This window comes from Zalophus californianus, chromosome 3 (assembly GCF_009762305.2).
Source record: "Zalophus californianus isolate mZalCal1 chromosome 3, mZalCal1.pri.v2, whole genome shotgun sequence".
NCBI classification, from domain to species: domain Eukaryota; kingdom Metazoa; phylum Chordata; class Mammalia; order Carnivora; family Otariidae; genus Zalophus; species Zalophus californianus.
Genome location: NC_045597.1, coordinates 173,451,141 through 173,476,151, shown reverse-complemented (window position 1 = coordinate 173,476,151; position 25,011 = coordinate 173,451,141). Strand labels below are relative to the sequence as shown.

At 37.6% G+C, this 25,011-nt stretch overlaps 3 protein-coding genes across 14 annotated transcripts in view; 1 reads left to right on the top strand and 2 right to left on the bottom strand.

The window, feature by feature from the left end:
* Positions 1 to 7,799, top strand: part of FN1 (fibronectin 1) — a 66,983-nt gene extending 59,184 nt beyond the window's left edge. For all 12 annotated transcript variants that reach the window (XM_027588180.2, XM_027588174.2, XM_027588173.2 and 9 more), the window contains 5 exons: positions 1,075 to 1,239; positions 3,065 to 3,190; positions 3,702 to 3,808; positions 6,548 to 6,655; positions 7,053 to 7,799. In XM_027588180.2, coding sequence (XP_027443981.2) covers positions 1,075 to 1,239; positions 3,065 to 3,190; positions 3,702 to 3,808; positions 6,548 to 6,655; positions 7,053 to 7,124 — 578 coding nt within the window. In that variant the 3' untranslated portion in view covers positions 7,125 to 7,799. The remainder of the gene's footprint in view (positions 1 to 1,074; positions 1,240 to 3,064; positions 3,191 to 3,701; positions 3,809 to 6,547; positions 6,656 to 7,052) is intronic.
* Positions 7,800 to 12,623: 4,824 nt separating this feature from the next.
* Positions 12,624 to 13,370, bottom strand: LOC113919925 (NADH dehydrogenase [ubiquinone] 1 alpha subcomplex subunit 5-like). Its single transcript, XM_035726734.1, has one exon. The coding sequence runs from the start codon at positions 13,347 to 13,349 to the stop codon at positions 12,999 to 13,001; it is 351 nt and encodes a 116-aa protein (XP_035582627.1). The 5' UTR covers positions 13,350 to 13,370; the 3' UTR covers positions 12,624 to 12,998.
* Positions 13,371 to 16,921: 3,551 nt separating this feature from the next.
* ATIC (5-aminoimidazole-4-carboxamide ribonucleotide formyltransferase/IMP cyclohydrolase) overlaps positions 16,922 to 25,011 on the bottom strand; it is a 31,241-nt gene continuing 23,151 nt past the window's right edge. The window contains exons 13-16 of the mRNA XM_027589906.1: positions 21,260 to 21,352; positions 19,656 to 19,838; positions 18,171 to 18,326; positions 16,922 to 17,681 (exon numbers count right to left, since the gene is read on the bottom strand). Of these exons, the coding sequence (XP_027445707.1) occupies positions 17,562 to 17,681; positions 18,171 to 18,326; positions 19,656 to 19,838; positions 21,260 to 21,352 (552 nt within the window). The 3' untranslated portion in view covers positions 16,922 to 17,561. The remainder of the gene's footprint in view (positions 17,682 to 18,170; positions 18,327 to 19,655; positions 19,839 to 21,259; positions 21,353 to 25,011) is intronic.

Genomic DNA, 25,011 nt, shown 5'->3' with positions numbered 1-25,011 from the left:
GTATCCCCAGCAGCAGTATTCTGCATTCTAGCCAGGTTCTCTGGCCTTTCAGACATGTCAGGCTTCTTAGTTTCTCCCAAACTCTATTTTCTTCCAGGGCAATGCCTTTTAAACATTACACACTTCAAATATCTATTGCTTTCGAGCTTTTGATTTTTGCACTGTAAAAAGAAACATACACAGTGGGATTCAAAGTCACAGAAATTAGTTTATGTAATTTTTTAGAGAATCATTGGAAGCATACTTTGGTTTCACAGATTACTTTAAGTTTTCTCAAAACATAAAAACCGATATACTAGACAACACAAAGAGACTACATTACTTATTCTTAAGTCATTCATATCGCTTGCTCTCTCTTATTTGGAATAGTTGATTTTAATGATAAAGTAAAGCTCTCCTATTACTAGCATACTAATGTACAAACTCTAGCTATGATGCAAAAAATGCAATAATAAAAGTGAATATTGCATTATAATGGTATATAAAAATGGCTAAGACTTTTGCATTAAAACCAAAGGATGCTCTCTAATAATTTTCTTTACTTGGTGAGCACTTTCTAAGTGCTGGCAATGGACCAGTGCTTTGAATTCATGATATCCACGTAATCTTTACAAGATCCTGGGCAGATATATTTTTATGATTAAACCCATATTACAGATGAGGGAAGTAAGGCAGAGAAATGCAAAATGACTAGCTTAAGGTCACTCGGGTAGTGATGGAGAGACATTTCAGCCTTTGCATCCCACTGGAGTTCTTAACTAGCTTAAAAATGCCTCAAGCTATGTTCCAGGTGCTATAGACTAGTTTTACCAGAAATTATGATTTTTTTAGTACTGATGGCAAAAATGGAAGTTAGAGTTCTGTTAAGGTGCTTGTGGCAAGTGTCCTCTGGCAACATCTAAGCACTGTTTATTAGAGCAACTGATGCATTGGTAAAACAAATGAATGTTTCTTAATGCTGCTGGGATTTCTGTTTTAGACTAGGTCATTATAACAATAATTCAGTTTTCTTCCTCTGGTCTAAAAATCACCATTAAGATTTTTTTTTTCTTTTTCCTCCTTTTCTTCATGTAGTCGACCAAGGCCTAAACCAACCTACAGATGACTCATGCTTCGACCCCTACACAGTTTCCCATTATGCCGTTGGAGAGGAGTGGGAACGGTTGTCTGAATCTGGCTTTAAGCTCTCGTGCCAGTGCTTAGGCTTTGGCAGTGGTCATTTCAGATGTGACTCATCTAGTGAGTAGCTTGCTTTGTCCATCTCCTCCAGTTCCATGCATTTGCACAATGTGCCAAGGAAGCATGTTTGGCAGACACAGGCTCTTCCAAACATGAAGCAAAAGAGGGGAGACTGCTTGACTCAAAGTAACATTTTGCATCATAAAGAATGATGGGAAATTTTACTTGTTGAATATTGCTTCATTTCAAGGGTTCTTTGTCAATACGACTATTAATTAAAAATACATTTGTGATGGTAATGATTTTTTAAAATTTTCTGTTAAGATAATAAAGTCAAACTCTCTGGAGCTAAGTCTAATGAAGAGTAAGTATCAGAGACACAAAGGAATCCCAAATCGTTCTTAATCTTTAATGTCGAGTGAGCTCAGAGGTGAACATTTATACTCACACTCTTTTGATACAAACCAAACATACATATATCATAACATACACACTGTCATATCACATGTACACATACACACATCAGGTAGCTTGAATCTTGCCAAGTAATGTAGAGAGTAGCGATAATCATCTATGGATAATTAAGAATCAACTTCAATGGAAAAGTATTTGATTTTCAAACTATAAGAAGATTTTAACATTTTTAATGGTATTTTCAGTTAAAATAATCCTAGGGATAACTTATTATGCTTTGAGATTTAATAATAGAATTTATAAAACTTTCATTTATGCTTTTTTAGGGGATGTGATTATTATTGACAATTGATTTATTTTTATAGGTGTTACCCATTATGGCTTAAAAACAAGCCACCTACAGACATATCCCGAAATTATATTTGGGGAAATCCAATGTAACAGATTTTTTAAAGATTTTCACACTAAAATATGAAATGGTTTAATTCAGACTAAAATATGGATACAACTAACTTTTTCAAATGCAGACTACTGTGCTTGACCATCTGAAAATGGAAAGATGGAACAGATGTGTCCTATGCCATTTAGGAGTTGGAAGTTTTAACATTTGGCATCAGTTAGGTAGTTTTTCATTTCTGAAGCTGAACTATTTTGTTTGTATATTTATTACCTAGGTAAGTACTTAGGCACAATTGCGGGAACAGAGCTGTAAGGTGATTTATGTGATTCTCTGGCTCAACTGACATATTCTTTGCTTAGATGTGATAATTATCAAATAACTTTTAAAGTTTAGGAATGAAAAAAAAAGTTTAACGAACAGCTGACTTGTTATACAAACTTCTGAAGTGTGTTTTGTTTTAGTAAAAACCTTAGAGATTAAAATGTCATCTTTTATGGAGAGCAGTTAAAGATATGTAACTGTGACTTTTAGATATTCTTCAGAACCAGTCTTATCTGTTGGGATAATAACCAGTGATTTATCATTTTGTTGGTTTTTGGTTTACTCTTTTACTCTTTCCATTTACAAGAAACAGGTTAGGGCATGTACAAGCCAGCTGAGCTTTGTTTTTTGGTTAATAGAACTACATCGTATCCAGGTTCTCTGCAAATCCAAAAAGTGACTTTTTGTCTATGATCCATTCCCAAAAGACTATTTAAATCCTATTTTGGTTTTCAATAATGTTAAACCTTAATAGTGAGAATGCAAATGAAGGTCCCTGACTATTCTTGTGACATGATTATGGGGAAATGAATTGCATCTTAAAATGTCCTGGAAAATGTTAAGTGATAAAGATAATATTTTTAAATCCAACCAAAAAGTGGTCTGTCATGGCGATCATGACCCTCAGCTTTTCTTGCCACTCCTTCCAGATACCTGGCTTTTAAAATCCCATGACATGCCCCAGAGCACTGTCTTGTGAGTCAGAACACACTGATAACTCTTTGCCTCTGATTTTCCCCACCCCCACAGAATGGTGCCATGATAATGGCGTGAACTACAAGATTGGAGAGAAGTGGGATCGTCAGGGGGAAAATGGCCAGATGATGAGCTGCACATGTCTTGGAAATGGAAAAGGAGAATTCAAGTGTGATCCTCGTACGTTCGTTGTCATAGATCATCTTTAGTGCCTTATTAAGCACTCCCACTTTTATTACTGAGCTGTAACTCTCATTCACAGAAATGACTGGAGACTTTAGGTCTCCTTGAGGAGTGAACAGTGGGTTTGTTAATCTTTTGATTTGGGAAAGTGGAGACAAGCTTCAAAAATGAGCCATGATTTAATGTTATTACAGGACAAGTTAGCACTTTTCCGACCTGAGTATTTTGACCATAATCTGCAGTGAAATATTACAATAAAGCTTTATGGGTCTTCAGATTCAACTTTTAAAACATTAACCTCTTCCAGGTTATCAGATTTAGTTTTTGGAAGTGCTGCCCTAAGGTCTATACAGCAGTACCTCTGTTACCAATGGTTCCCATCGACATGTGGGATTTTGGCTGTGAGGATGCACATTTTGGAGAGAACCAGAACCCACCCCTACATATAAAGGTGAAGACTGTCTTGTTCTCAGTCTTACGTGACCTTCTGACTTGTATCTCCATGTAGATGAGGCCACGTGTTATGATGATGGGAAGACATACCACGTGGGAGAACAATGGCAGAAGGAATATCTCGGTGCCATTTGCTCCTGCACATGCTTTGGAGGCCAGCAGGTAAGGCTGGCCTCCCTGTAATTGAGATAAGATAAAGGGGAGGCTCCTGCGCTGGTGACTGAGAGGTCAGCTTGCTGTGTGTGCTGTACACAAAGGTGTGGTAATGCCCCGTATAAAAGTAGAAATACCTCCTTTCCTGTTGGCACAGAGCTGCCAACATGAGGCTACTCTACACCCCTTCCCAGTTCTCCCCTCCATGGCAGCCTCAACCCCTCTCACACCTACTATTCTCAGGCTGTCTCTATTCTTCAGCAACTGAAGTGTCAAATGCTAGGTAGCATTGGGCCTCTAGATCCATGCTGATGGATAGATGTCCACGTGGCAATGTTGTTAAGATCTAAGAAAGGGTCTAAGAAAATACCCTCTCTCAAGCCAGTAATAGATTCCTGCTACAGATCTAGCACTGTGCTAAGGAATATGGGACAGAGGGAATGCGGAATGGTCCTGGCTCTTAAGGATATAATTGTAGGCATTAAGTTAGCATACATTGAGAGTCAAGCTAATTGAGTTTCTTCGTGGGTCTGACAAATAGTTTCCAGGTAGGCTGGAATCAGCAAGAGAGGTTCCATGGAAAAGAGAAACATAAACTGGCTGGGGTTTCGCATGTTTAAAATAGGTTGAGGGAAGAGGAGGAAGCAGAAAGACCGGAGTAAGCCTACCACCCGGGATGGGAAGGAGCTGGTATATGTGGGTTTCAGCAAGCCAACCCACTGCCTGGTGTCTTGTAACAAATCAGATGAGAAGAAGTGGGGGGGCCACTTATGGAAGGGCCTGGAAGTCCATTATTTAAGCGAGAAGTTCTCAACCATTTCTCATCTGTGCCCTACTTCACTTATAACAACAACAAAAAATGCTATGCATTCCTCTCATGTTATTTGAAATTTCAAAATAAAATGACTCATGTAACTCAAAAGCAAAGGAATATAACATTCCTTTGTTTTCAATGAAAACATACCCTCTCCAACAGCTCCTCACATTCTGATACATGAAGACCATGCTCCCCACCCCAGGGTCACTGGCTGATGCCTATTGCATTAGCCAATTGTAGGCACCCAAGAAGAAAGGGAGCATGATGGAAAGTGTTTTTTAGGAAAATTAGTCCTGCAGCAGGAAAGGGTCTTCAGGGGTCTGGCTCTGCCCCACCTGAGGACCTGGGGCAGCCCATGGAAACTACTCTGATCTCCTTCCACCCGTGGGGTTCCCTCCCCATTCTGACAGAGAAAAGCCACGGAGGTGCTCTCTCTGTCTCTCATTAACACTTATAAAGACTGCGATGGTGGAACATTTCTGGTAAGTGGCTGGTATAGAAATGTGTGATGGAAAGTGAATTTGTAGAATGTGGTCTCACTTCAGCATCTCCTCCGTATTTATGCACATGAGACCTTTCATTTGTGACACCTATTCTGTTCTAAAGAAAGTGCTAAATGAAACACTTAAGACAGCAGTGAAAACTTACATTTTTATGTGAAAGCAAGATTCAGTGACTCTGTTAAGTAGGTATTTACCTGTATTGTATTAGGTGTTATGGGGAATATGCTTTTAAATGGAGAAATATGTCTGGAATATTTAAGTGACTGTATAAGAAAGAAAGTGATTGTATTATTTAAGGTTCTTTTGGTTGTAAGAGGAAAGCTCAACTCAGGTTGATTAAGGCAAAAAAAAGACTCATGTAACAGAAGAGTCCAGGATCTACCCACTTCAGGGCTGCTCCAACAGTGGCATTCAGAGTCTCTCACTCTCTCATATGCTTTGTTCCTTTGTTTTTTTTAAGATTTTAGTTATTTATTTGAGAGAGAAAGAATGAGACAGAGAGAGAGCATGAGAGGGGGGAGGGTCAGAGGGAGAAGCAGATTCCCCGCTGAGCAGGGAGCCTGATGTGGGACTCCATCCCGGGACTCCAGGATCATGACCTGAGCTGAAGGCAGTCGCTTAGCCAACTGAGCCACCCAGGCGCCCCTGCTTTATTCCTTTGTATTGGCCTTGTTTTCCAGAAGCTCCTGCTAGTAGTGAAAAAGATGACCTCTATTAGCTCCGTGTTTATCCCCTATAGGCTTAGGAGCAACAGTGAAGGAGAACACGTCTCCTCACATTTCTAGAAATAATCTCAGGGAGAAGTCTTAGTGGCTCAGCTCAGTCCTGTTCCCATCTCTTATCCCAGGTGTGGCCAGATGAAAAGCTACAGCGTCCACTGGCCGTGGCAATGCAGGAGGAAGGAAGGGACAGCAGAAGGAGCATGGCCAGGCGTCACTCAGCTGGGGGGCAGTCCCAAATCAACAGCACTTCACTGTGTGGATCTCCTCCCACTTGCCCCGAGCAAGGCAGTCTTTGGGGCTGCATTTCCTGTACAATGAGGGTGTTTGTCCTTTGATCTCAACTCCCTTGTAGAGAGCTCTAGGATTCTGGGAAAACTTCTCTGTGTCTTCTAGTACAGAAAGCATACTTAGGAAGTTGGGACTGGAACGAGCCTTAGCAGATGGGTGGGATTTGAATGGGAAGAGAAGGGAGGACATTTCAGGAAAACCATAAATAGACAGGAGTGATCAGAAGATATGAGTAATAAGCCAAAATGTATTCTAAAAGTTATAAATGCATAAAATCAGCATCAGAGCTTCCTTCATGATTAACTGCTCAGACATTGCCAAGAGGTAAGACCTGAAATTCTTCTTTAATGCAAGCACTAATGGTGATGCTCTTGGGTTATCGTAAACCCCGTTTGACTTCATGCCTGTGTTCTCTCAGGGCTGGCGCTGTGACAACTGCCGCAGACCAGGGGCTGAACCCGGTCAGGAAGGCTCCACCGGCCACTACAACCAGTACTCACGAAGATACCATCAGAGAACTAACACTGTACGTGCACTTGCACCTTGAGTGTTTCTCCCCTAAACGCGGTTAGATACCTAGTAGGGAGTCTTTTTCTGTAGGTACCTTTCTTCTGAACGAGCCAAGTGGTCCTTATTGTTAAAAACATCTTTTAAATGCCTTGAGTAGAAGACTGTACCCTGTAACATAATTTAGGTTCAAATTTATCAAAACGTTTGAAGATCTCCTATTGCCCAGTACATTGCCTATTGCCCAGTACATTGCTAAGTTCCCGAAGCTAGAAACATTCTCCTGTCTTTAAGCAGTTGTCATCAAAGCCCCTCCGCTTTTATTCCATACACCTCACAGGATTTTTTTTTTTGGTGAATTTTTCTTCTATTTTAACAGAATGCTGTTTTTTTTTTTCCTTTTTCTGTTTTAACAGAACGTCAACTGCCCCATTGAGTGCTTCATGCCTATAGATGTACAGGCTGACAGAGAAGATTCCCGAGAGTAATATTTTGGACCCAGAGGAACAAGCATGGATCTCTGTCAAGGTCCATCCAAACTGGAGTGATGTTAGCAGACCCCATCTTAGAGTGTTTCTCTCTTAAGCCCTTTTGCCCTGGAGTAACTTCTCCAGCTTCAGCTCAACTCACAGCTTCTCCAAGCATCACCCCTGGGAGTGTTTTGAGACTTTTCTCGTAAGTGGGGGCCGTACATTGCCCATTCTGCTCTGAAGTATTCAATACCGCTCAGTATTTTAAATGAAATGATTCTCACTTGTGATTTGGTTTGGGATCGACAGGGAGCACAGGCACCAACCAACATAAAGATGCATTGAAATGGTATCCTCTGAAATTTTAAGTAGGAAAGTTACCCAAACACTTCTGCTTCCACTTCACTGTCCTGCAATATTGTAAGAACGGCATGTCCTTGTTACTGTGATATTTAAAATATCCACAGTATTCACCTTTTCCAAATGATTCTAGTAATGTCTTTCTCTTATCTGTTATTTATCAATTTTTCCCAGTATTTTTATATGGAAAAAATTGTATTGAAGACATTTAGTATGCAATTGATAAGAGGAATTTGGTATAATTATGGTTGGTGATTATTTTTTATACTGTATGTGCCAAAGCTTTACTACTGTGGAAAGACAACCGTTTAATAAAAGATTTACATTCCACAACTTGAATGTCATGGCTTCTTTTTTGCATAAAGAAATTTCGGGGAAAAGAAGATTCCCCATGAATGTTCTTTTTCAATTCAGCAAACATTTGAAAACCTGTGATGTGTATAGCTCTCTCCTTCTTGGAGATTTAAGTACAAAATTTTCCAAGTCTGTCACTACAAAAACAGATTCATTCTTGATATTTCATCTCTTCAGTAATGGGGCTAGTTTCCTATCTCTGTTTTCCCAGATTTTAGTGGACTCAAATATTGTTGAACTTGCTAGCCAGCTATTCAGAAGTGGGACGGAAATCACCTTTTTTTGTTCTTTTCCAAACATCATTCCCCCTCCTTCCCTTCTTCCCCTCACTGAATAAACACCTATTCAAAGAGGTTACCTTCTAGGAAGGGAAAAAGATGAGATGTTAAAACGACTTGAATAGCACATCCTAGAGGAGCTTTGTCTTAGGGCAATGGTGTGATACAAGAACCTCAACCCCAGGTTCTCTTGATGCCTGCCAGCTGACACTTTTCAGGGTGCCCCAGCAGGACAGAGTTTGCAAAACTCCTCATCTACAAAGGACACCTCCTTTTCAATTTAACTTTGGGGAAACGACAAAACTTTGAGATTAAATCTGGCATCTAGACTAGTAAATAATGGCACTGGAGATAGCTGATTTTTAATTAGTAAAAAATTAGTAATTCATAATATACAATATTTTTATACATTTTTGTGTAATGGAAGAAAATATTTCAGTAAACACCTGTCAATGAATATTAAGACTAACTACAAAAAGAGATTTCCTCAGGATTCATTTGTTTAAAAAAAAATAAATCTCACATTTGAATTGATTTACAGTTTACAAAATGCCCTGACATTTAGTATCTCATTGGGAGGAGGTTTTGCAATCTAATTTTATAAAGAATGCAGCTCAGATTAGTTTTCCTTAGCAAGACACAGACCCAAAGCCCATATTTCTGTTTAACTTTCCTAATCATTCAGCTTTATTAGGCCAGTAATGACCAAGACAGCAGCCGCTCTGTATATGTTTAAAAAAAAAAAATCACAGAAGAAACAGATGGTGGTGATATTATATGACCGTCTCACATGTGTCATCACTGATCACTGAAGAGAAAATGTGATTCAATATAAATCTACACACCATGCAGTGGGAAGTACCACTGAAGATGCAGGCAGGCCTGAGAGAAAGCAGGCTGGTCCCCTCGTCTTCATATGTGAAGAGGAGGCCCAGGTAACATGCAGGTGAAGGTCTACACCTCAACTCCATCTTGCTTAAAAGTCTTTATATTTTAAAACATAAGAAAAGAACAGCTATCAGTTGAGAATGTGCTTCAAACCACTTGCCTATCTGCAAACCTAAAACTATCTTCCCAAATGTGAGTTTAAGTAAATCCACTTGGACTGTATTAATTAAATGGATAGCAAGCCCTTCTGACAATTTATAAATGAAATGTAGAAGACACAAGCTCCACATTTAAGATTTTAAACTACACTTTTTCCAGAATGTCTGCTAGATTCTCAAAAGCAGTGTATTAATCTTACAATTAAACTTTCAATAGTGAATCAGTAACTACATTTAAATAATAAGAGCAAATTAAACAAATTTAAATGGCCTTTCATGTTTTGGCATCAAAATGCAAGAATGATAAAACTTTCTTTTTTTACCATTTCTCAGTAAAATCATTCAAACACGAGAACCAAGAGGATTTCCAAAGTTCTTTTACAGTTTTTACTGACTCATGATACTTCTTCCCCTGAGGATTCTTAAACAGGCCAGATTGAAAAGCCATAGTTAAAAGACCAATCTCGATTCAGGCAAGAAATTGCCACTTCAAGAGAAAATTAGGTAAAACTAGTAAATATATCAGATGTTAAAAAGAAAAATTGTAGATTTGAAGCTTTACTTTGCCTTGCTGCATTCGATTTGTAACAAAATTTGTGTTTTTATATTTTCAGTGCTGATGACCTAAGTGAATGATGCAAATTAGTGTGTATAATAATATCACCATAAGTCTGTGAGGCACACTTTCTAAGGAGGTGAATAAAGAAATGATCAGGTGGAAATTACAAGTATAGGAAATGACTTTTCTATTTAATTATATTTCCATTGAAAATTCTATTCCATTTCTAGTTGCATGAAACTCATTAAGGTGATTAAGAAACATCACATCAGCACATTTAAATGCTGAAATTGCTTCCTATTCAGTAAATTTCCATTACTGTGGTAGGGAAAGTGGCAGGCTCCAATTAAAAACTCCCATTTTCAGGAAATACATTTCAACCATTAAAAAAAAAAAAGAAGAAGACCACTCTTGGGACTTCTCATGTTTGGGAACATTTAAAGATAACCATAAGGGCTGATAAAGCAGAAGCAGCACAAAGATGACCATGCACTACCATGGGTTTTTAAGACTAAGAAAACTCTTTTTAAAGAGTATATGGTGCTATTTTAAATGAAAGTTACTGTCATTGCCACATTGTCTCACTCTGTAGCTTCATTAAAATAAAAGATTAATTTGAACTGCAAACAAAATCTATATAAATTACAAAGGAAGGAAAGAAAATACTGCAATAAAAGAGCAGAGAAATGGTGCTTCAGCTGAAAGCCAAAAAACGGAAATTCCTTTTTTAACATTCCTCAGTAGAGTCAGGTATGAGATATTAAAGCATGTTTTACATTTCCTTGAATTCCTTTTTACTCTTTAGAGACATGTGGGTTTCAACAATCTTAGGAGCCGAATCTCTTTCTAAAATAGCTCGGGTGTGGAGCCCCCGAAGACTCACAATTAGTACTGCTTGGAGGCGGTGGGAGGCTAAACGACTGCATCCTGGGCTCACTGGTGCTGGAATCCCAGGTCCTGCGTGCTGCCCACCACAGCAGGCTCCTCTTACATAAAATACAACGAAGGCCAAGGATTCTCCCTTGGCCTTCTCTTTTCTCTCCTCACATTACAGTACTTTGGAAACTGCCATTTTGTTCCAGAAGGAAACATGGTCTCTGCCAGCAAACCACCGGACAGGACTTTACAATGAAATCTACTGATCTGTATAATTCAGCATTAGTCATAAGATGCTGAGCCAAGGGCTGAAAGCTGTATTTGACTCAAACACATGACGCCTTGGTGGAGAAATTGAAACCCTCATACATTCTGGTGGAAAAGTAAAATGGTCCAGCTGCTGTGGAAAACAGTTCGGTGGTTCTGCAAAAAGTTAACCCCAGAACTGCCATAGGACCCAGCAATTCCACTCCTAGGTATATACCCTAGAGAACTGAAAACATATGTTCACATAAAAACTTGTACACACACGTTCATCATACCATTATTCATAATAGCCAAAAGGTGGAAACAACCCAAATGTTTATTAACTGATGACTAGATAAACAAAATGTGATATATCCATACAATTGAATACTATTTGACTGTTAAAAGGAATGAAGTTCTGAAACATGCTACAACATGAAACCTTGGAAACACTAGTGAATGAAGTCAGGCACAAAAGGTGGTGATGGTGATATAAATTTGTGAATATATAGCACTTAAAATCACTGACTTGTACACTTTGAAATTGTTAAAATGGTCAATTTTGTTATGTGAATCTTATTTCAATAAAAAAAGATAATGCCACTTTACTTACAGAAAGTCTCTGTAATATCCTTTTGTTTAATGGTAAGAAGTGAGGTGTGGGGAAGCAGAATAGATGAAAGGTTGAAAGAACTCAGAAATCTCTTGGCTACCTATTCAGAAACTGAAAAAAATCTTCCATAAATATACATTTACTATTTTTAAGCCATTTCCATACATAAATATCCTCCTCCACTACCTCCCATGCTTCCATATACACCAAAGCATCATGAATAATGACTAGCATTTTTTAAAAGATTTATTTGAAAGAGAGAGAGCACAAGCAGAAGGGGCAGGGAGAGGGAGAGAATCTCAAGCAGATTCTGCCCTGAGCATGAAGCCTGACATGGGGCTCGATCTCACAACCCTGAGATCACGATCTGAGCCAAAACCAAGAGTCGGACGCCTAACCCAACTGCGCCAGCCAGGCGACCCTAGCATGTTTTACAAATGGTATTTTTTGTTCAGGATGGTGTCCTAAGTGTTTTTTTTTTTTCATTTAATATTTATTTACCATTCAATTTACATCTCTGTAAGGGGAGAAATATATCAGAAAAAAAGTACAATTTTCTCTTTCTGAAAATTCTGAATGATTCTACTTTGCCCCAAGGGATAGCAAAAGACACAAAAACATATGTGTACAAATACACACAAAAGCACTATCTTTAAGGTTAAAAAATACCAAATTTAAGTATTTAGAAATGATAGGGTCTAGGGTGAAAGGGTGAGGACACGTGAAAAGTAATTTATGCCAATTGTTTCTTTCCTTGAATTAGCACTTATCTTGGGTTTGATACCCAACTGCACTCATATTGGAAACTTAGTGTAAACTACCTAGTGATTCCACTTGGAAGTTACAACCCATGTATGAGTAAGATGTTCTGAATATAAGCCTATGAAAAACTTTAGGAACTCTTGATGTCTTTCCTTTTACATAAATTCTATCTCAATCTGATGTACTTTGGGTGATCAAGAAAACTAAAGGCTAAGAACAGAAAGCTAACTTCTTTAAATGAGACAAATGGAAAAGTTTTTCCAACTACCACTATAAGAAATTTTTTCTTTCAAGAAAGAAATTTTTCTTCCAAATACCAAATCAATTTCTTCAACTGTACAGCTATAACTTGATGGTTTTTACTCTTACTACTTCACTTTAAATTTGTCTAAACAATAATAAAGTATCTTTCCTGGTTTTTTTCAAGATAAAAATCATTAAATGATGTGTTGAAGATGCCACTATAAATACTTAACATTTTGGTTATGGCTTCTGCATTGAAAATCTATAGGAATTTTTCCAATTAACTTTCAAATCTTTCCACAACCTCTCTGTAAAAAACAAACAACAAACAACAAAAAAACTCCAACAAAATCTTTAAGATAGCTTAAATGAATGCTTTACATATCAAAAATGGATTCACAAGTCCCTATTACCATAGTATCAATTTTAAGAAGTGTCCTAAATATGCTCTGTATTAGTTTTCTTGATTATGTCAATAATATAGAAACATTTTTAATATAACAGAACATTTAATTACATCCATTTCCCATGAACACACTAGTCATTCAATGATGATTATATTGGCCACTTCCACTGCTTGGCAGGAGGCTCTTCCACTAAAGGCTCCCATGGTTTCCACTGTAACATTTTTCTGGCCAGACTTAGTTCATTTTCAGCCTGAAGAATCACCTCTTCTAGTTGACCACCCTGAAGTTGGTCTTCTAATTTCTTAACATCTGGTTCCACTTTAACCATACTCAGCTTCTCATTTGTAATCTGTTCTGTATACTTTCTATATGCTGCGTTTTTAGGAATTTGCTCAAGAACATCAAGAATCTTTGTGCACAATATTCTTAGCCTCTCGTGTGGACTTTCACATACAGCCAATCCCACAAGGCCGGTAGTCTTCTTCAGCAAACCCGCCATGACGGCCCCGACAGGACGGGGACGCCCGTCCTAAGTGTTCTTACAAACTTTGTCTCATCTACTCCTCATACCAGCCCTACAAGGTGGGTACTGTTATCATCATCAGTTTACAAACAGAAAGTGAGGGAAAGGCTGAGTGAACAACCTAACATCACGTAGCTCCTAGGTAGCAGAGTTGGAACTTGAACCTGACAAACTAGTTTCATGTGGTTTTAACCAGAAGTGCTTTTAACTGAGAGCTACTCACCCTCTCCAGGAGCAAATCCATCCCTATTTTATAGGTGAGGAAACAAACTGCAAGAGGTCAAACAACATGCCCAAGATCACCTGACCGGTGAGAGGCAATGCAAGTTAGTGATTATCATAAAAGGCACAAGGTCGTTTTCTGGAGGGAAAAATGGGAAAATAATCCGGAAGAGGCGTTATCAGTGGGCATGGGAGCTACTGGCAAAGTTATCTTTCTTGGCCTGGCTAGGGGTGACGTAGGTGTTTGTTTACAAATTATTTTAAGATTTTATTTATCTGATGGAGAGAGACACAGCGTGAGAGGGAACACAAGCAGGGGGAGTGGGAGAGGGAGAAGCACGCTTCCCGCTGAGCAAGGAGCCCGATGCGGGGCTCGATCCCAGGACCCCGGGATCATGACCTGACCTGAAGGCAGATGTCCAAAGACTGAGCCACCCAGGCACCCCTACACATTATTCTTTAAACTGTAGGTGTTTTATACACTTTCCACAGGCATGACTTATAATTTATTTTTAAAAATGAATTTGTTCCTAGCAGACCACATTGCATACAGCTTCTACCTGAGGAGAGATAAACTCAGACAAAATGGCAAGAGGTATGTGAAGTAAAGGTTAACAGAAAGCTTGGAAAGCTTGTCTTAAAAAACAACAAAAAAACCTAAGAGAAAATGTCTCTCTCTAACACAGAATTGAAAAGTCTAGGAATCGACATTATGGGGGTTTTGAAAGGTAAGGATGGGGAAATGTTCATTAAGCAGGTGGAAGTTCCTATTACAGGAGAAATATAGCTATCAATTTAAAGCAATGGCATAAAAGGAATAAAAAGTGGTTCAAACTATAGGATGGTAGAAATAGGGTCCAAATATATCAGTAATTGAAATGAATATAAATGAGCTGGCTGAGTTGGCAAGTTACATTAGAAACAAAAACAGGTTCCAGATATATCTGCACCTAAAGCATAAGAGCACCAAAGAATGAAAAGCAGTATTAGACATATATAAACCAAAAAAGAGCTAGTCTAGCTATGTTCATATCAGATAACTTATTTTGTCTAAGACAGAAATTGTTAGTAGGATTGGAGTTAGTACATAAAATCACTATGAAAAGTACTTTTTTAGCTTCAAATATACATGAAGCACATTTATAAATCTGCAGGGAGAAACTCGTAAACTCATCTTCACAGAGGGAGGTTTCAATCCATCTTTCTCTACTGTTGATAGGTCAAACTTAAATCATTAAGCTACAACTATCAGTTTAAAATAAAGAGAGGCACAAATGAAATAAAATGACATTACAGGAATGCATTAACAAAATTCAAAGAATATTGGAAACTCTATGGAAGCAAAAACCTGGTGTCTTTAACAATTGACTGCAAAATAAATAAATAAATAAAAATAAAAAAGGAGGAATCAGTCAACTAAGTGACTTGAGATGCACCAGGCAAACACAATGTGTGTCTCAGGCTTGGATCTTATTACCAACAAACTCAGGGGGGAAAAAAAAAGCCAATGTGGAAGATCTGGACAGTGACTGGGTATTTGATATTAATAACTCTTACTTATGCTTTTCAGTGTGATACTTGAAGTATGATTATGTATTTTTTTAAATAAACTTTTTATTTTCTAATACTTGGGATTTACAGAAAAAATTTGTGAAGATGGTAGTTTCCATATGCCCTACACTTAGTTCCTCCTTTTATCATTTGTTACAATTAATGAATCAACATTGATCCATAATACTAAAGTACATACTTCATTGGGACTTTTTACCTGGCATCCTTTTTCTGTTCAAGAAGTCTATCCTGGAGACATCACGTTTAGTCGACGTGTATCCTTAGACTCCTCTACATTGTTCTCAGACCTTCCTTGTTTTTCATCATCTTGACAGTTTTCAGTACTGCTATTTTATAGAATGTCCTTCAACTGAGAGTTGCCTGATGCTTCTCCTATGACTAAACTGGGGTTGTAGATTTTTGGAAAGAAGACCAAAGAGGTCAAGTGCCATTCCCCTTTGGAGGTACATACTATCAACATGACATGCTTCTTAAACCCTTATCACCTGGCTGAGGTGCTATCGGTCAGGTCTCTCCACTGCAGCTACTCCTTTATCTCCCTCTCAATGCTATACACCTTGGGAAGAAGTCACTATGCACAGCCTACACCTAAGGCTGGGGAGTTACGCTCTTCTTGAAAGTGGAATATCCATATAAATTACTTAAAATTCTGCACAGATTGATTCTCCATTTATTTATTCAATCCTTCATTAGGTCAGCCATGAACTCAGGTATTTCATAGATTGGGTTACATTACTCTGTTGCTCAAATGATTCCAGCTTTGACTATTGGGAATCGTTTTAGTTGGCTCCCATGTCCTTTGACACACTCCCATCATGTACTTGTTTTTAAAGTCCTTCCTTACTTTCTGGCACTGTAAGGTGCTGCAGACATCTCATCTTATATTATTTCCTACCCCAGTCCTAGAGTCAGCTATGCCTCCAAGGAGTCCTGAACCCTTTCATTGGAGTGGCATCAGAAACCAAGAACCTGGCACTAGGTATGCTCATTGCTATCGAGGTATCATTATTTCTTGGCTCTCTCAGCAGGTAGGCATGATTATATATTTCAAAAAGTAAATACACTTTAAAAATTTTTTTGAGAGTTACTTTAACTGAAATATTTACAGAGGAAATACCTATACTGTGCTTCAAAATAATCAGTGTTGAGGAGTGGTAAGTGGGGAAACATTAGATAAAACTAGTGATCATGAGTTGTACTTGGATGACAGGTACAGTTTAAGTAATTTAATTGTGTCCATCCCAAAACTTCCGTAAAAAAAGACCCTTTAAAATTCAGAAAAATATTACTATGTGCCAACAATCTTGAAAACTGGTCCAATTCCTAGGAGAAAAAAATATACTTTGCTAGAATTGACTTAAGAAAAAAAAATTAAGAAAAGGAAACAATGACTAGAAATTTTCCTATGATATTCATGTGTTCCTGATTCTCTTAACTATAGAGGAGATTGTACTGGACTAACCCTCCTACAGATAGTTATGAACACGGGACAAAAATGTTACAAAATCTATTTGAAACCATTGGAGAGCAACCAAAAGATGGTGGAAACCAGACAGGATCAACCTTCAAAGGGAAAGGAGATATGTCAAATCTCCACAAATCGATCTATGGATTCAATGCAATTCCAATCAACATCCCAACAAATTTTTTTGTAGAAACAGACTAGTTAGTTCTAAAGTTTATATGGAAATGCCGAAGCCCTGGAATAGCCAAAACAACTTTTAAAAAAGGACAAAGATGAACGACTCCCATGATCTGATTTCAAAATTTTAATATAAAGCTACAATTTTCAAGACAGCATGGTATTGGCATTAGGACAAACATAACTATGGAACAGAACAGAGTCCAGAAATAGACCCACTGCAAATAATGGTTAACTGAGCAAACACGCAATCCGACAGTTTTTTCAAATGATGGTGAAACACCTGGATAAATGTATGGAAAGAAAGTGAAACTTGACCCATACATCACACTAAAATTCAAACAAATCTCAAACTTTTGCTTAGAAAGGAGACAACCAACCTTTTTAGAACTCTGACTAAAAGAAAAGCTGCATGAGTGGAATCCCCTATGAGGAAACCAGTGAGACTGCAGGATGCTTATGCTATCTAACTCCAGGGTCTGCTCAGTTTCCCTGGCTTACTTGATAATTTTTAGATGTTTCACACAGGCAATGTTTTGGGATGAGCTGAGCTCCAGGAGGCAGGGATGTTCCTGTATTTCTTACACACAAATATTTGTGGGTAATGTTTCTATGCTAGACAACCTATAACTTTAAGAAATTAAATACAACCAAAAGCTATGGATCCAAGATGACTAAGACAAGATAGTCAAAATGTCACATGTGATTTTTCACCTACACATAAGCAAACCATAAAATACTGTGCAATGAAATCAGTGATGAAAAAGCCGAAGATTCGTATGAGCAAGGATTATTCCCAGTTCATCACAAGCCTCGATCACAACTTTGTCAGCAGCAGAACCAGAAGGAGCAGCAATGTAGGCCACACCACTCTGAGGGAAGAACAGACACTGACTTTCAAAACACAATTTTAGGTTAAGACATGCCAAAATCAAAATCCCCCTCTAGAAAGCATAAGCTAATAATGATTTACAACGCAGAGTGGTTCACTCACAGTCAAAACAGGAAAATAATAGGATTTGGGTTATTCATACATCATATGGGAAAGTAAAATAAATATTACTGACATATCACACTGCTATAACTTGGATATAGAATTCACAGAATTTAAACAGAAGGATTTCTGAAATAGTTTTTTTAAAAAAGATTTGTCCGAGACAGAGAGAAAACACACAAGCAGAGGGAGAGGGAGAAGCAGATCATTCCCCCTACCGGCTAAGCAGGGAGCCTAATGGCTCCCTGATCCCAGGGTCCTGGGATCTGAAGGCAGAAGCTTAACCAACTGAGCCCCCCAGGCATCCCTGAAAGAGTTTTTACATAATAATCAATTCTATGCAAATGCACATCAATTCCATACTTACCCTTTTAGCTCTGTCTACATTATCCCTGAAAGGAAAAAAGGCATCAGAGCTGACAGAAACTTCACTAAGTTTGTCAACCCATTTCTTCTTCTCTTCTTCAGTTAATAATTCAGGCACTTCCTCAAGCAATGCCTTCCACTTTATCAAATCTTCATCCTAAGAGTAGAGGGTGGAGAAAGGAGAGGAAGATTTGGGGCATGATCTTTAGTACTTTCTGATGCAAATCAGAATGCCAGAAAGCACTTGGGCATTTCCCCCAGGATTTAATTACAATGGCTCATTCCAGTTTACATATATCTCTAGAATCTTTTTTTTTTTTTGATGCTTTTATTAACATTTCATTAAGAAAATTCTAAAGTGTACCAAATAAAGATTATATCATTTACTTTGTAAATCAGTTTATTTTAAATGTATTTTGTTTTTTAATCTCTGCCTAAGTGAGATCTACTTTATATCCGTGTCAAAGCAAGCAAACAGATGATGATGGATGTTCCAGAACTATATTTACATAGCCTCAAGTCTATAGTCAGTCTTAAGAGACGAATCAAGATAGGATTCATGGTATTCATATTTTAAAAAAGATGCTTCCATTTTGGATGATTTTTTGGCTTATACAATGTACTTTTAACTCTTGTTCACGTACATATAAAGCTTCTTCCAGAACTATGAGCAGGATTTTGCTAGGTAATATTAAACAGGGAAATACAAATATTAAAGTAAAAAAAGAAAGGCTTATATGTTAAGTACTTTATGGTTATAAGACATATTCTTCAATGACATTTATTATGTCATGGATTCCTGTCCCTGAATTTGCAGAAAAGGTAGTGTGGTCAACTCACTCCCTCAGAAGACCATCGAGAGTCTGATGACCAGACTTCTCTGTTTTCCATATAGGATTAAGCACTTGCTATGTCCAAAAATGGGGCTAAATTCTATATTTTTGGTAGGCTACTTGATAGTTGTAACTTTATTGCTTTCATATACCTTCTTTAAAACCGAAGACATTAAAGAACACAAAATGTAACAAAAATATACAGTTGTTAAAGGCACTGGTAGAAAATGTGGGGGGAGAAGACCCTGATTACCTGCTATCAGATAATTTTTATTTCATGTTGAATACACACCTATCACGTAGCAAGCATCATGCTTGGCACTGTGACAGAAACATCAAGATAGGTGACAAAAGAGCCCCTGCCATCAAAAGCTCAAAATCAACAGGGGAAGTACAAACATATAAAGCTAAACCAATGGTTATAAATTAAAAAGACAGGGAAGGTCTGTGGGGTCAGAAAGGGATGAAAAACTGAACGAAGTTAAAGGCAAGACAATGAAGAATTGTTAAGAAGTTTAGAATTACAATTTTAGACAATGTAAAATTTCAAGAAAAATACCATTTTCTCTCAGCAGTGATGAAGGTAGTCTGTTACAGAAAAAGGTGAGCATACCAGTATACTCTACCCACAAACCCAATGACAAGACTTTTACCTCGCCAATGGTTCCAGTAACATACTGATCAATGGCATTGGAGATTTCTGCTCTCTTCACTCCAGTTTTAAACTTCATTGAAAGCACCTGTGGATGATGTCTAAGCCACCAATAGTTTGCTTTATCCCCTGCAAGGCGTGTGCAGTGTATTCGAGACTGCTGTCCTGCTCCAATGCCAATAACCTGAAGAATATGAACATTAAGATGAGTATCTCTTCCAACAACATATTTTTCTTAACAGATCTTTTGTGCATATTCCCTAAAATCTATCAGTTTTGTGGAAAAAATATCAGGCCAAAATACAATAATTTTAAGTCATTAAAAGGTAAGGGTAAAAGTTTCTAACTACTATTTATACATTTTACCTCTTCACAGTGACATTTGAAGTACGGCTACTAATACTCTTGAAGTTTCTAGAACTCCTGGACATCAGTAGTGAAGCAGTTTTATTGGAACTTCTTAGAACCTGAGTCAAAGGAGACCAGTAGCCACAATCTCCTAAGTTTTCATTATTAGAGACATGCAATCTTTTAACAATTGACAATCAGGGGCACCTGGGTGGCTCAGTTGGTTAAGCGTCTGCCTTCGGCTCAGGTCATGATCCCAGGGTCCTGGGATCGAGCCCCGCATTGGGCTCCCTGCTCCACGGGAAGCCTGCTTCTCCCTCTCCCTCTGCCCCTGCTTGTGTCCCTCTCTCGCCGTCTCTCTCAAATAAATAAATAAAATCTTTAAAACAAACAAAAAACAATTGACAATCAACTAAAATTCCGAATTTCAGAGTCTTCCAGGTCACATGCTAATTAATATCCACACTTTCTCTCCCCCACTTATGGGCCAAATAATTTAACAAATGCTAAGAGAAGAGTTCAAGACACTGTGAAAAGGGCTCCCAATGCTGCTGAAGCTATGGTAAAACCAGAACCAGGTTAGTCCAGAGTTAGGAGAGGCCCCAGTGATGAGCTAGCTTGGTCCTGCATTCTATGGCTCAGAGCACTAGGAAACAAGTTAAATACCTTGCTTAATTAACGTCAGCAACAAACGTTCAATATCTTGATTGTGGTAGTGGTCACGTAATTACATAATTTGGGAAAACTGTTCAAAACTTGAAACTTAAAGAGTGAATTTTACTGTATATAAATTATGTCTCAGTAAACCAGATTTTAAAAGATCACATTAACTTGCAGTCTACAGATTCTTGGTAAAGTAACCTTAGAAATATACGGGAAAATACCCAACAAGTTGCAAAAACACTGAATAATGGGTGGCAGTAACATTCTTTACTGTCTTCACTAGAAATACCACACCAATCAGGAGGAGGGGAGTGAATAAACTAGTTTTATAGCAGCCATTAGAGTCCCACTAATCCAAATGTGTCAACTCAGTCTGAGCCAAGAAGCAATACGACCAATTTTAATACGTTGTTCCAAAGACAGTTTGTGATCATCACTCGCTTTAACAGTCCCCTAGATTACTGAGTAAATACTGACAAACTCAGAGGAGAAGGAGTGGGCAGATTTTACTTTCTAAGCAGTCTAGGACCTGAGGGATGATTATCATTTTGTAAAACAACAGTCTGCTCCAAGTGGGTCTGAGAGTTTGGTTACCTGACCATTCTTGGCATAGCACACGGAGTTAGACTGCGTGTACTTCACAGCAATGGTGGCTACGATGAGGTCTCTGAGTGCAGACTCTGGCAACTGAAAAAACACAGGATGGTCAACTGCATCAGACTTTTGTAACTCCGTTTAAGCATCTTACATGCTATTTATTTTAACACACCTATAATATATAGCTGTATCTCTCAATGAACAAAATGAAATGAACTGTTCATAGGAAACTCTGCTGTAGTTTTACTGAAAACAACTAATCAACATTTAACATATTTGTCGTGGAACTCAGCAGTGCCTAATGCATCACAGACTCAGACTAATGCCATTTGCAGTGACTCAGGCTTACACACCACACTAGTTACAAAATACCATATCCACCCCAAACTGACAAATAATAACTTTTTTCAACCACAGAACCAAGAAACATATATGCAAACATGATAAAAATTTATGTTCAGAAATAACACTGAGAATAATTTTCACAGACATTACAAACAACTGATGCCCATATACAGCCAAGGCTGTTCAGGAAAAAACAAATTAGGATCATTTTCTGCTTTGTCTACAAATTCTAAGTAGAAACTATTCAAAAATACTTGTGATGATAAATTAGACCTCATCAAAATTAAAACTTCTGTTCTGCAAAAAAAACCTGTATTAAGAGGATAAAAAGACAAGCTACAGACTGGGAGAAAATATTTGCAAACCATATCCGAAAAAGAACCAGTTATCTAAAATACATAAAGACCTCTCAAAACTCAGTGACAAAATGGGCAAAACACATGAAGAGACATATCACTAAAAATACACAGAAGGCAAATAAATATAAAAAAAACACCCATCATTCGCCATTAGAAAATGCTAACTAAAATCACGAGATACTGCCACATACCTAACTAAAGAAAAGAGATAACACTCAAAGCTAGTAAGAATGCAGAGACCTGGATCACTCATATGTTGCTGGTGTAAAATGTTAAAATGGCACAGGCTCTCTGGAAAACAGTTTGGCAGTTTAAAATATGCAACTATGATACTACCCAGCAGCCACCAATTACACTCCTGGGCCTTGAAAACAGAGAAATGAAAACTTATATTCACATAAAAACCCATTCATGAATGTACACTGAATGAAAATTATAAAAGGGGGAACAGATTAGATATTACCCAAGGTTAAGGAGGGGGTGGAGGAAGGAGGGAAATGAGTGTCATTATAAGAGGGCAACACGAGGGATCCTCATGGTCATGGAAATGTTCTTTCTGTGCCTTAACTGTATCACTATCATTATCATGTACTATAGTTTTGCAAGACATTACCACCAGGGGAAATGGGGCAAAGGGTACACAGAATTCTTAACAGTGCATGTTGAACCTGCAATTTTCATTTTGATCTCAAAATTGAAAGCTCAATCAGAAAACACTATTAGAATTTCTTAAGAATTTATTATTCTAAGATAGTATTAATGTAGTATATCCTTTCTTATCTGTATCTGCTGTTTGAAGACACCAACCATACATTTTATTCTTTTAGTTCTAAGAAAGTTTAATAACATAAACCAACTTTCCTACAGGTCTGTCTTGAAATGCAACCCTGGTATTGTGAGTCAGGATCAAGAAATATGAGACATTTCAAGGGGGGGGTGGGTGTTGGAGTGAGGGACACAAATAGTTAAAACAAACTAAAGCATTATTTAAGAAAAATGGAAGAGAAAATAATACAAGCATGTTCACTAATGCTTAATACACACTCCTGCTTTTCCCACTGCTCTAATACCTAAAAGGATTTTGAGGCTGACATGTTAACAAAACACTGCTTTAAAAGAAAAGGGGAATCTAAAGAAAGATAAAACCATCACTCTTATGCTTGAGCTTCCAAATTTCTAATTAAAAATACATATGAAACAAGTAGAGAAAAATTTAGATAAAAAATGAATTAAAACCATACCTCACTCCTTGTAAAAAAAACATCCAAGTTAGCACAGCCAGGGGCACAAAACCTATCAAATACTGCTAAATTATTAATCAGTCCAATACCTATAAACCTACAAGAAAACTTACAAAAGTAAGAGCTTCAATAGTTAGGCAGAGCTAACAACATAGGTACCATGTAATCTAGGTCAATACTATTTCAGTATTTTAAGAGATAAACTAACCAGTCAGATTAATAAAGTGTTAAAAAAAAAAGGGGGGGCCTCATATTACAGTGAGCTGCTTACATACAGTAAGTGACATTGGTACAAAACACAGCTTCCATCTGGAAACCCCAGTACCTTATAGCCTTGACCAAAGGAGTAGACTGCAATGAATTTAAAGCTATTTCTACACGTGATGCCTACCATGTTCCTTTATACTTCAGGGCACCATTAATTCTCAAAAATAAAAATGGAAGAATATCTATTAAATCAACAAAGATCACGTCTTCATCACCATATACTTATTAACAGATTGAACTATTCCAATAAAGGTTTTAAAGCTTATTTTCAGCAATTCTACTTAAAGATGATGAAAACAAATACACTTCCTCATTTTCTATTTCTGTTACAAGGAATGACTCTTTCTTTTCCAGGAACAAACAGAAAAGCTCAACACCTAAGTAGTAAAATAGCAAGTACTGAGAGGCAAAGATCCCAGAGATAAAGGAAGTAAGAAGAAATGAGTGTGACCATCTATGCTTTTCACCTCAAAGCATTTTCCAACTTTCAAGGCAATAAGGTAAAGGAACTGAGCACAACTCCTGGCAGTGTTACAGGACTAAGTGGCAAAAATGGAGTTCAGAGTACACCAATTGACACCAGCACACACTAGTGCTTTCAGCAGAATAGGGGTGAACCATAAACAGACCAGTCCTCACAAAGACTTAAGCCCAGATTCAAAAGAGCTTAATTCCTGCCAGGATAAAAATGATCTGACTGCCACCTAATCTGCCTGCCAAAAGAAGTTAGATCTTTCTGGAAGGAAAAAAAACACCATCTAGACACTCAAAATACCTCTACGGTTTTTTCACATTCAGTGCCCAGCATTCAATCAAAAAATACCAGACATACCAGCAGACAAGACCACAAAACAATGTAGCTACACATCTTAAGTACTGGGCGGTGAGGGGGAGCCAATGTTAGAACCAGCAAAAAAATCCTTCAACACTGAAGGCCCAATTAAGAGACTTCAGAAAAAAAATACTAGTGCATCCATTTCCATATTATGTAACCTTGGGCAAATTTCTTACCCATAACTTATGTCACAATTCTGTGATCTTTACAACAGAGATGATAGTAGTCACCCAACCCCAGTCCCCACAGAGTGCTATGCATATTAAATGACAGAATACACATAAATATGTGAAAAAAAAAACACACTATCATTGTAGGAGTATGTCCTTCCTAAAAGATGACAGCCCAAGAGCAAAAACTTGACCACATGAAACACTGATCACAGTACTGAAAATGGAAGCAAAATATCTATCAGAGTACATCTATACATGGATTGCCATGTGGCCTTTCAGATGAAGATACAGATCTATATTTGTTGATATAGAAACATATTTGTAGCTTAGTGCATGGAAAAAAGGCAAGTTATAGAATTATGAAAGACATGATCCCATTTAGGCATAATTGAAGATAAATACCTCTGAGTATGTACATATGCACAGAAGCTTCTAATATGGTCATTTATTCTTTTGGTAAGCTCTTAAACTTATTTGATAACTCAAAGATGAGCTAGACATTTGCAGATCAACCAGTTTTAAATATGGG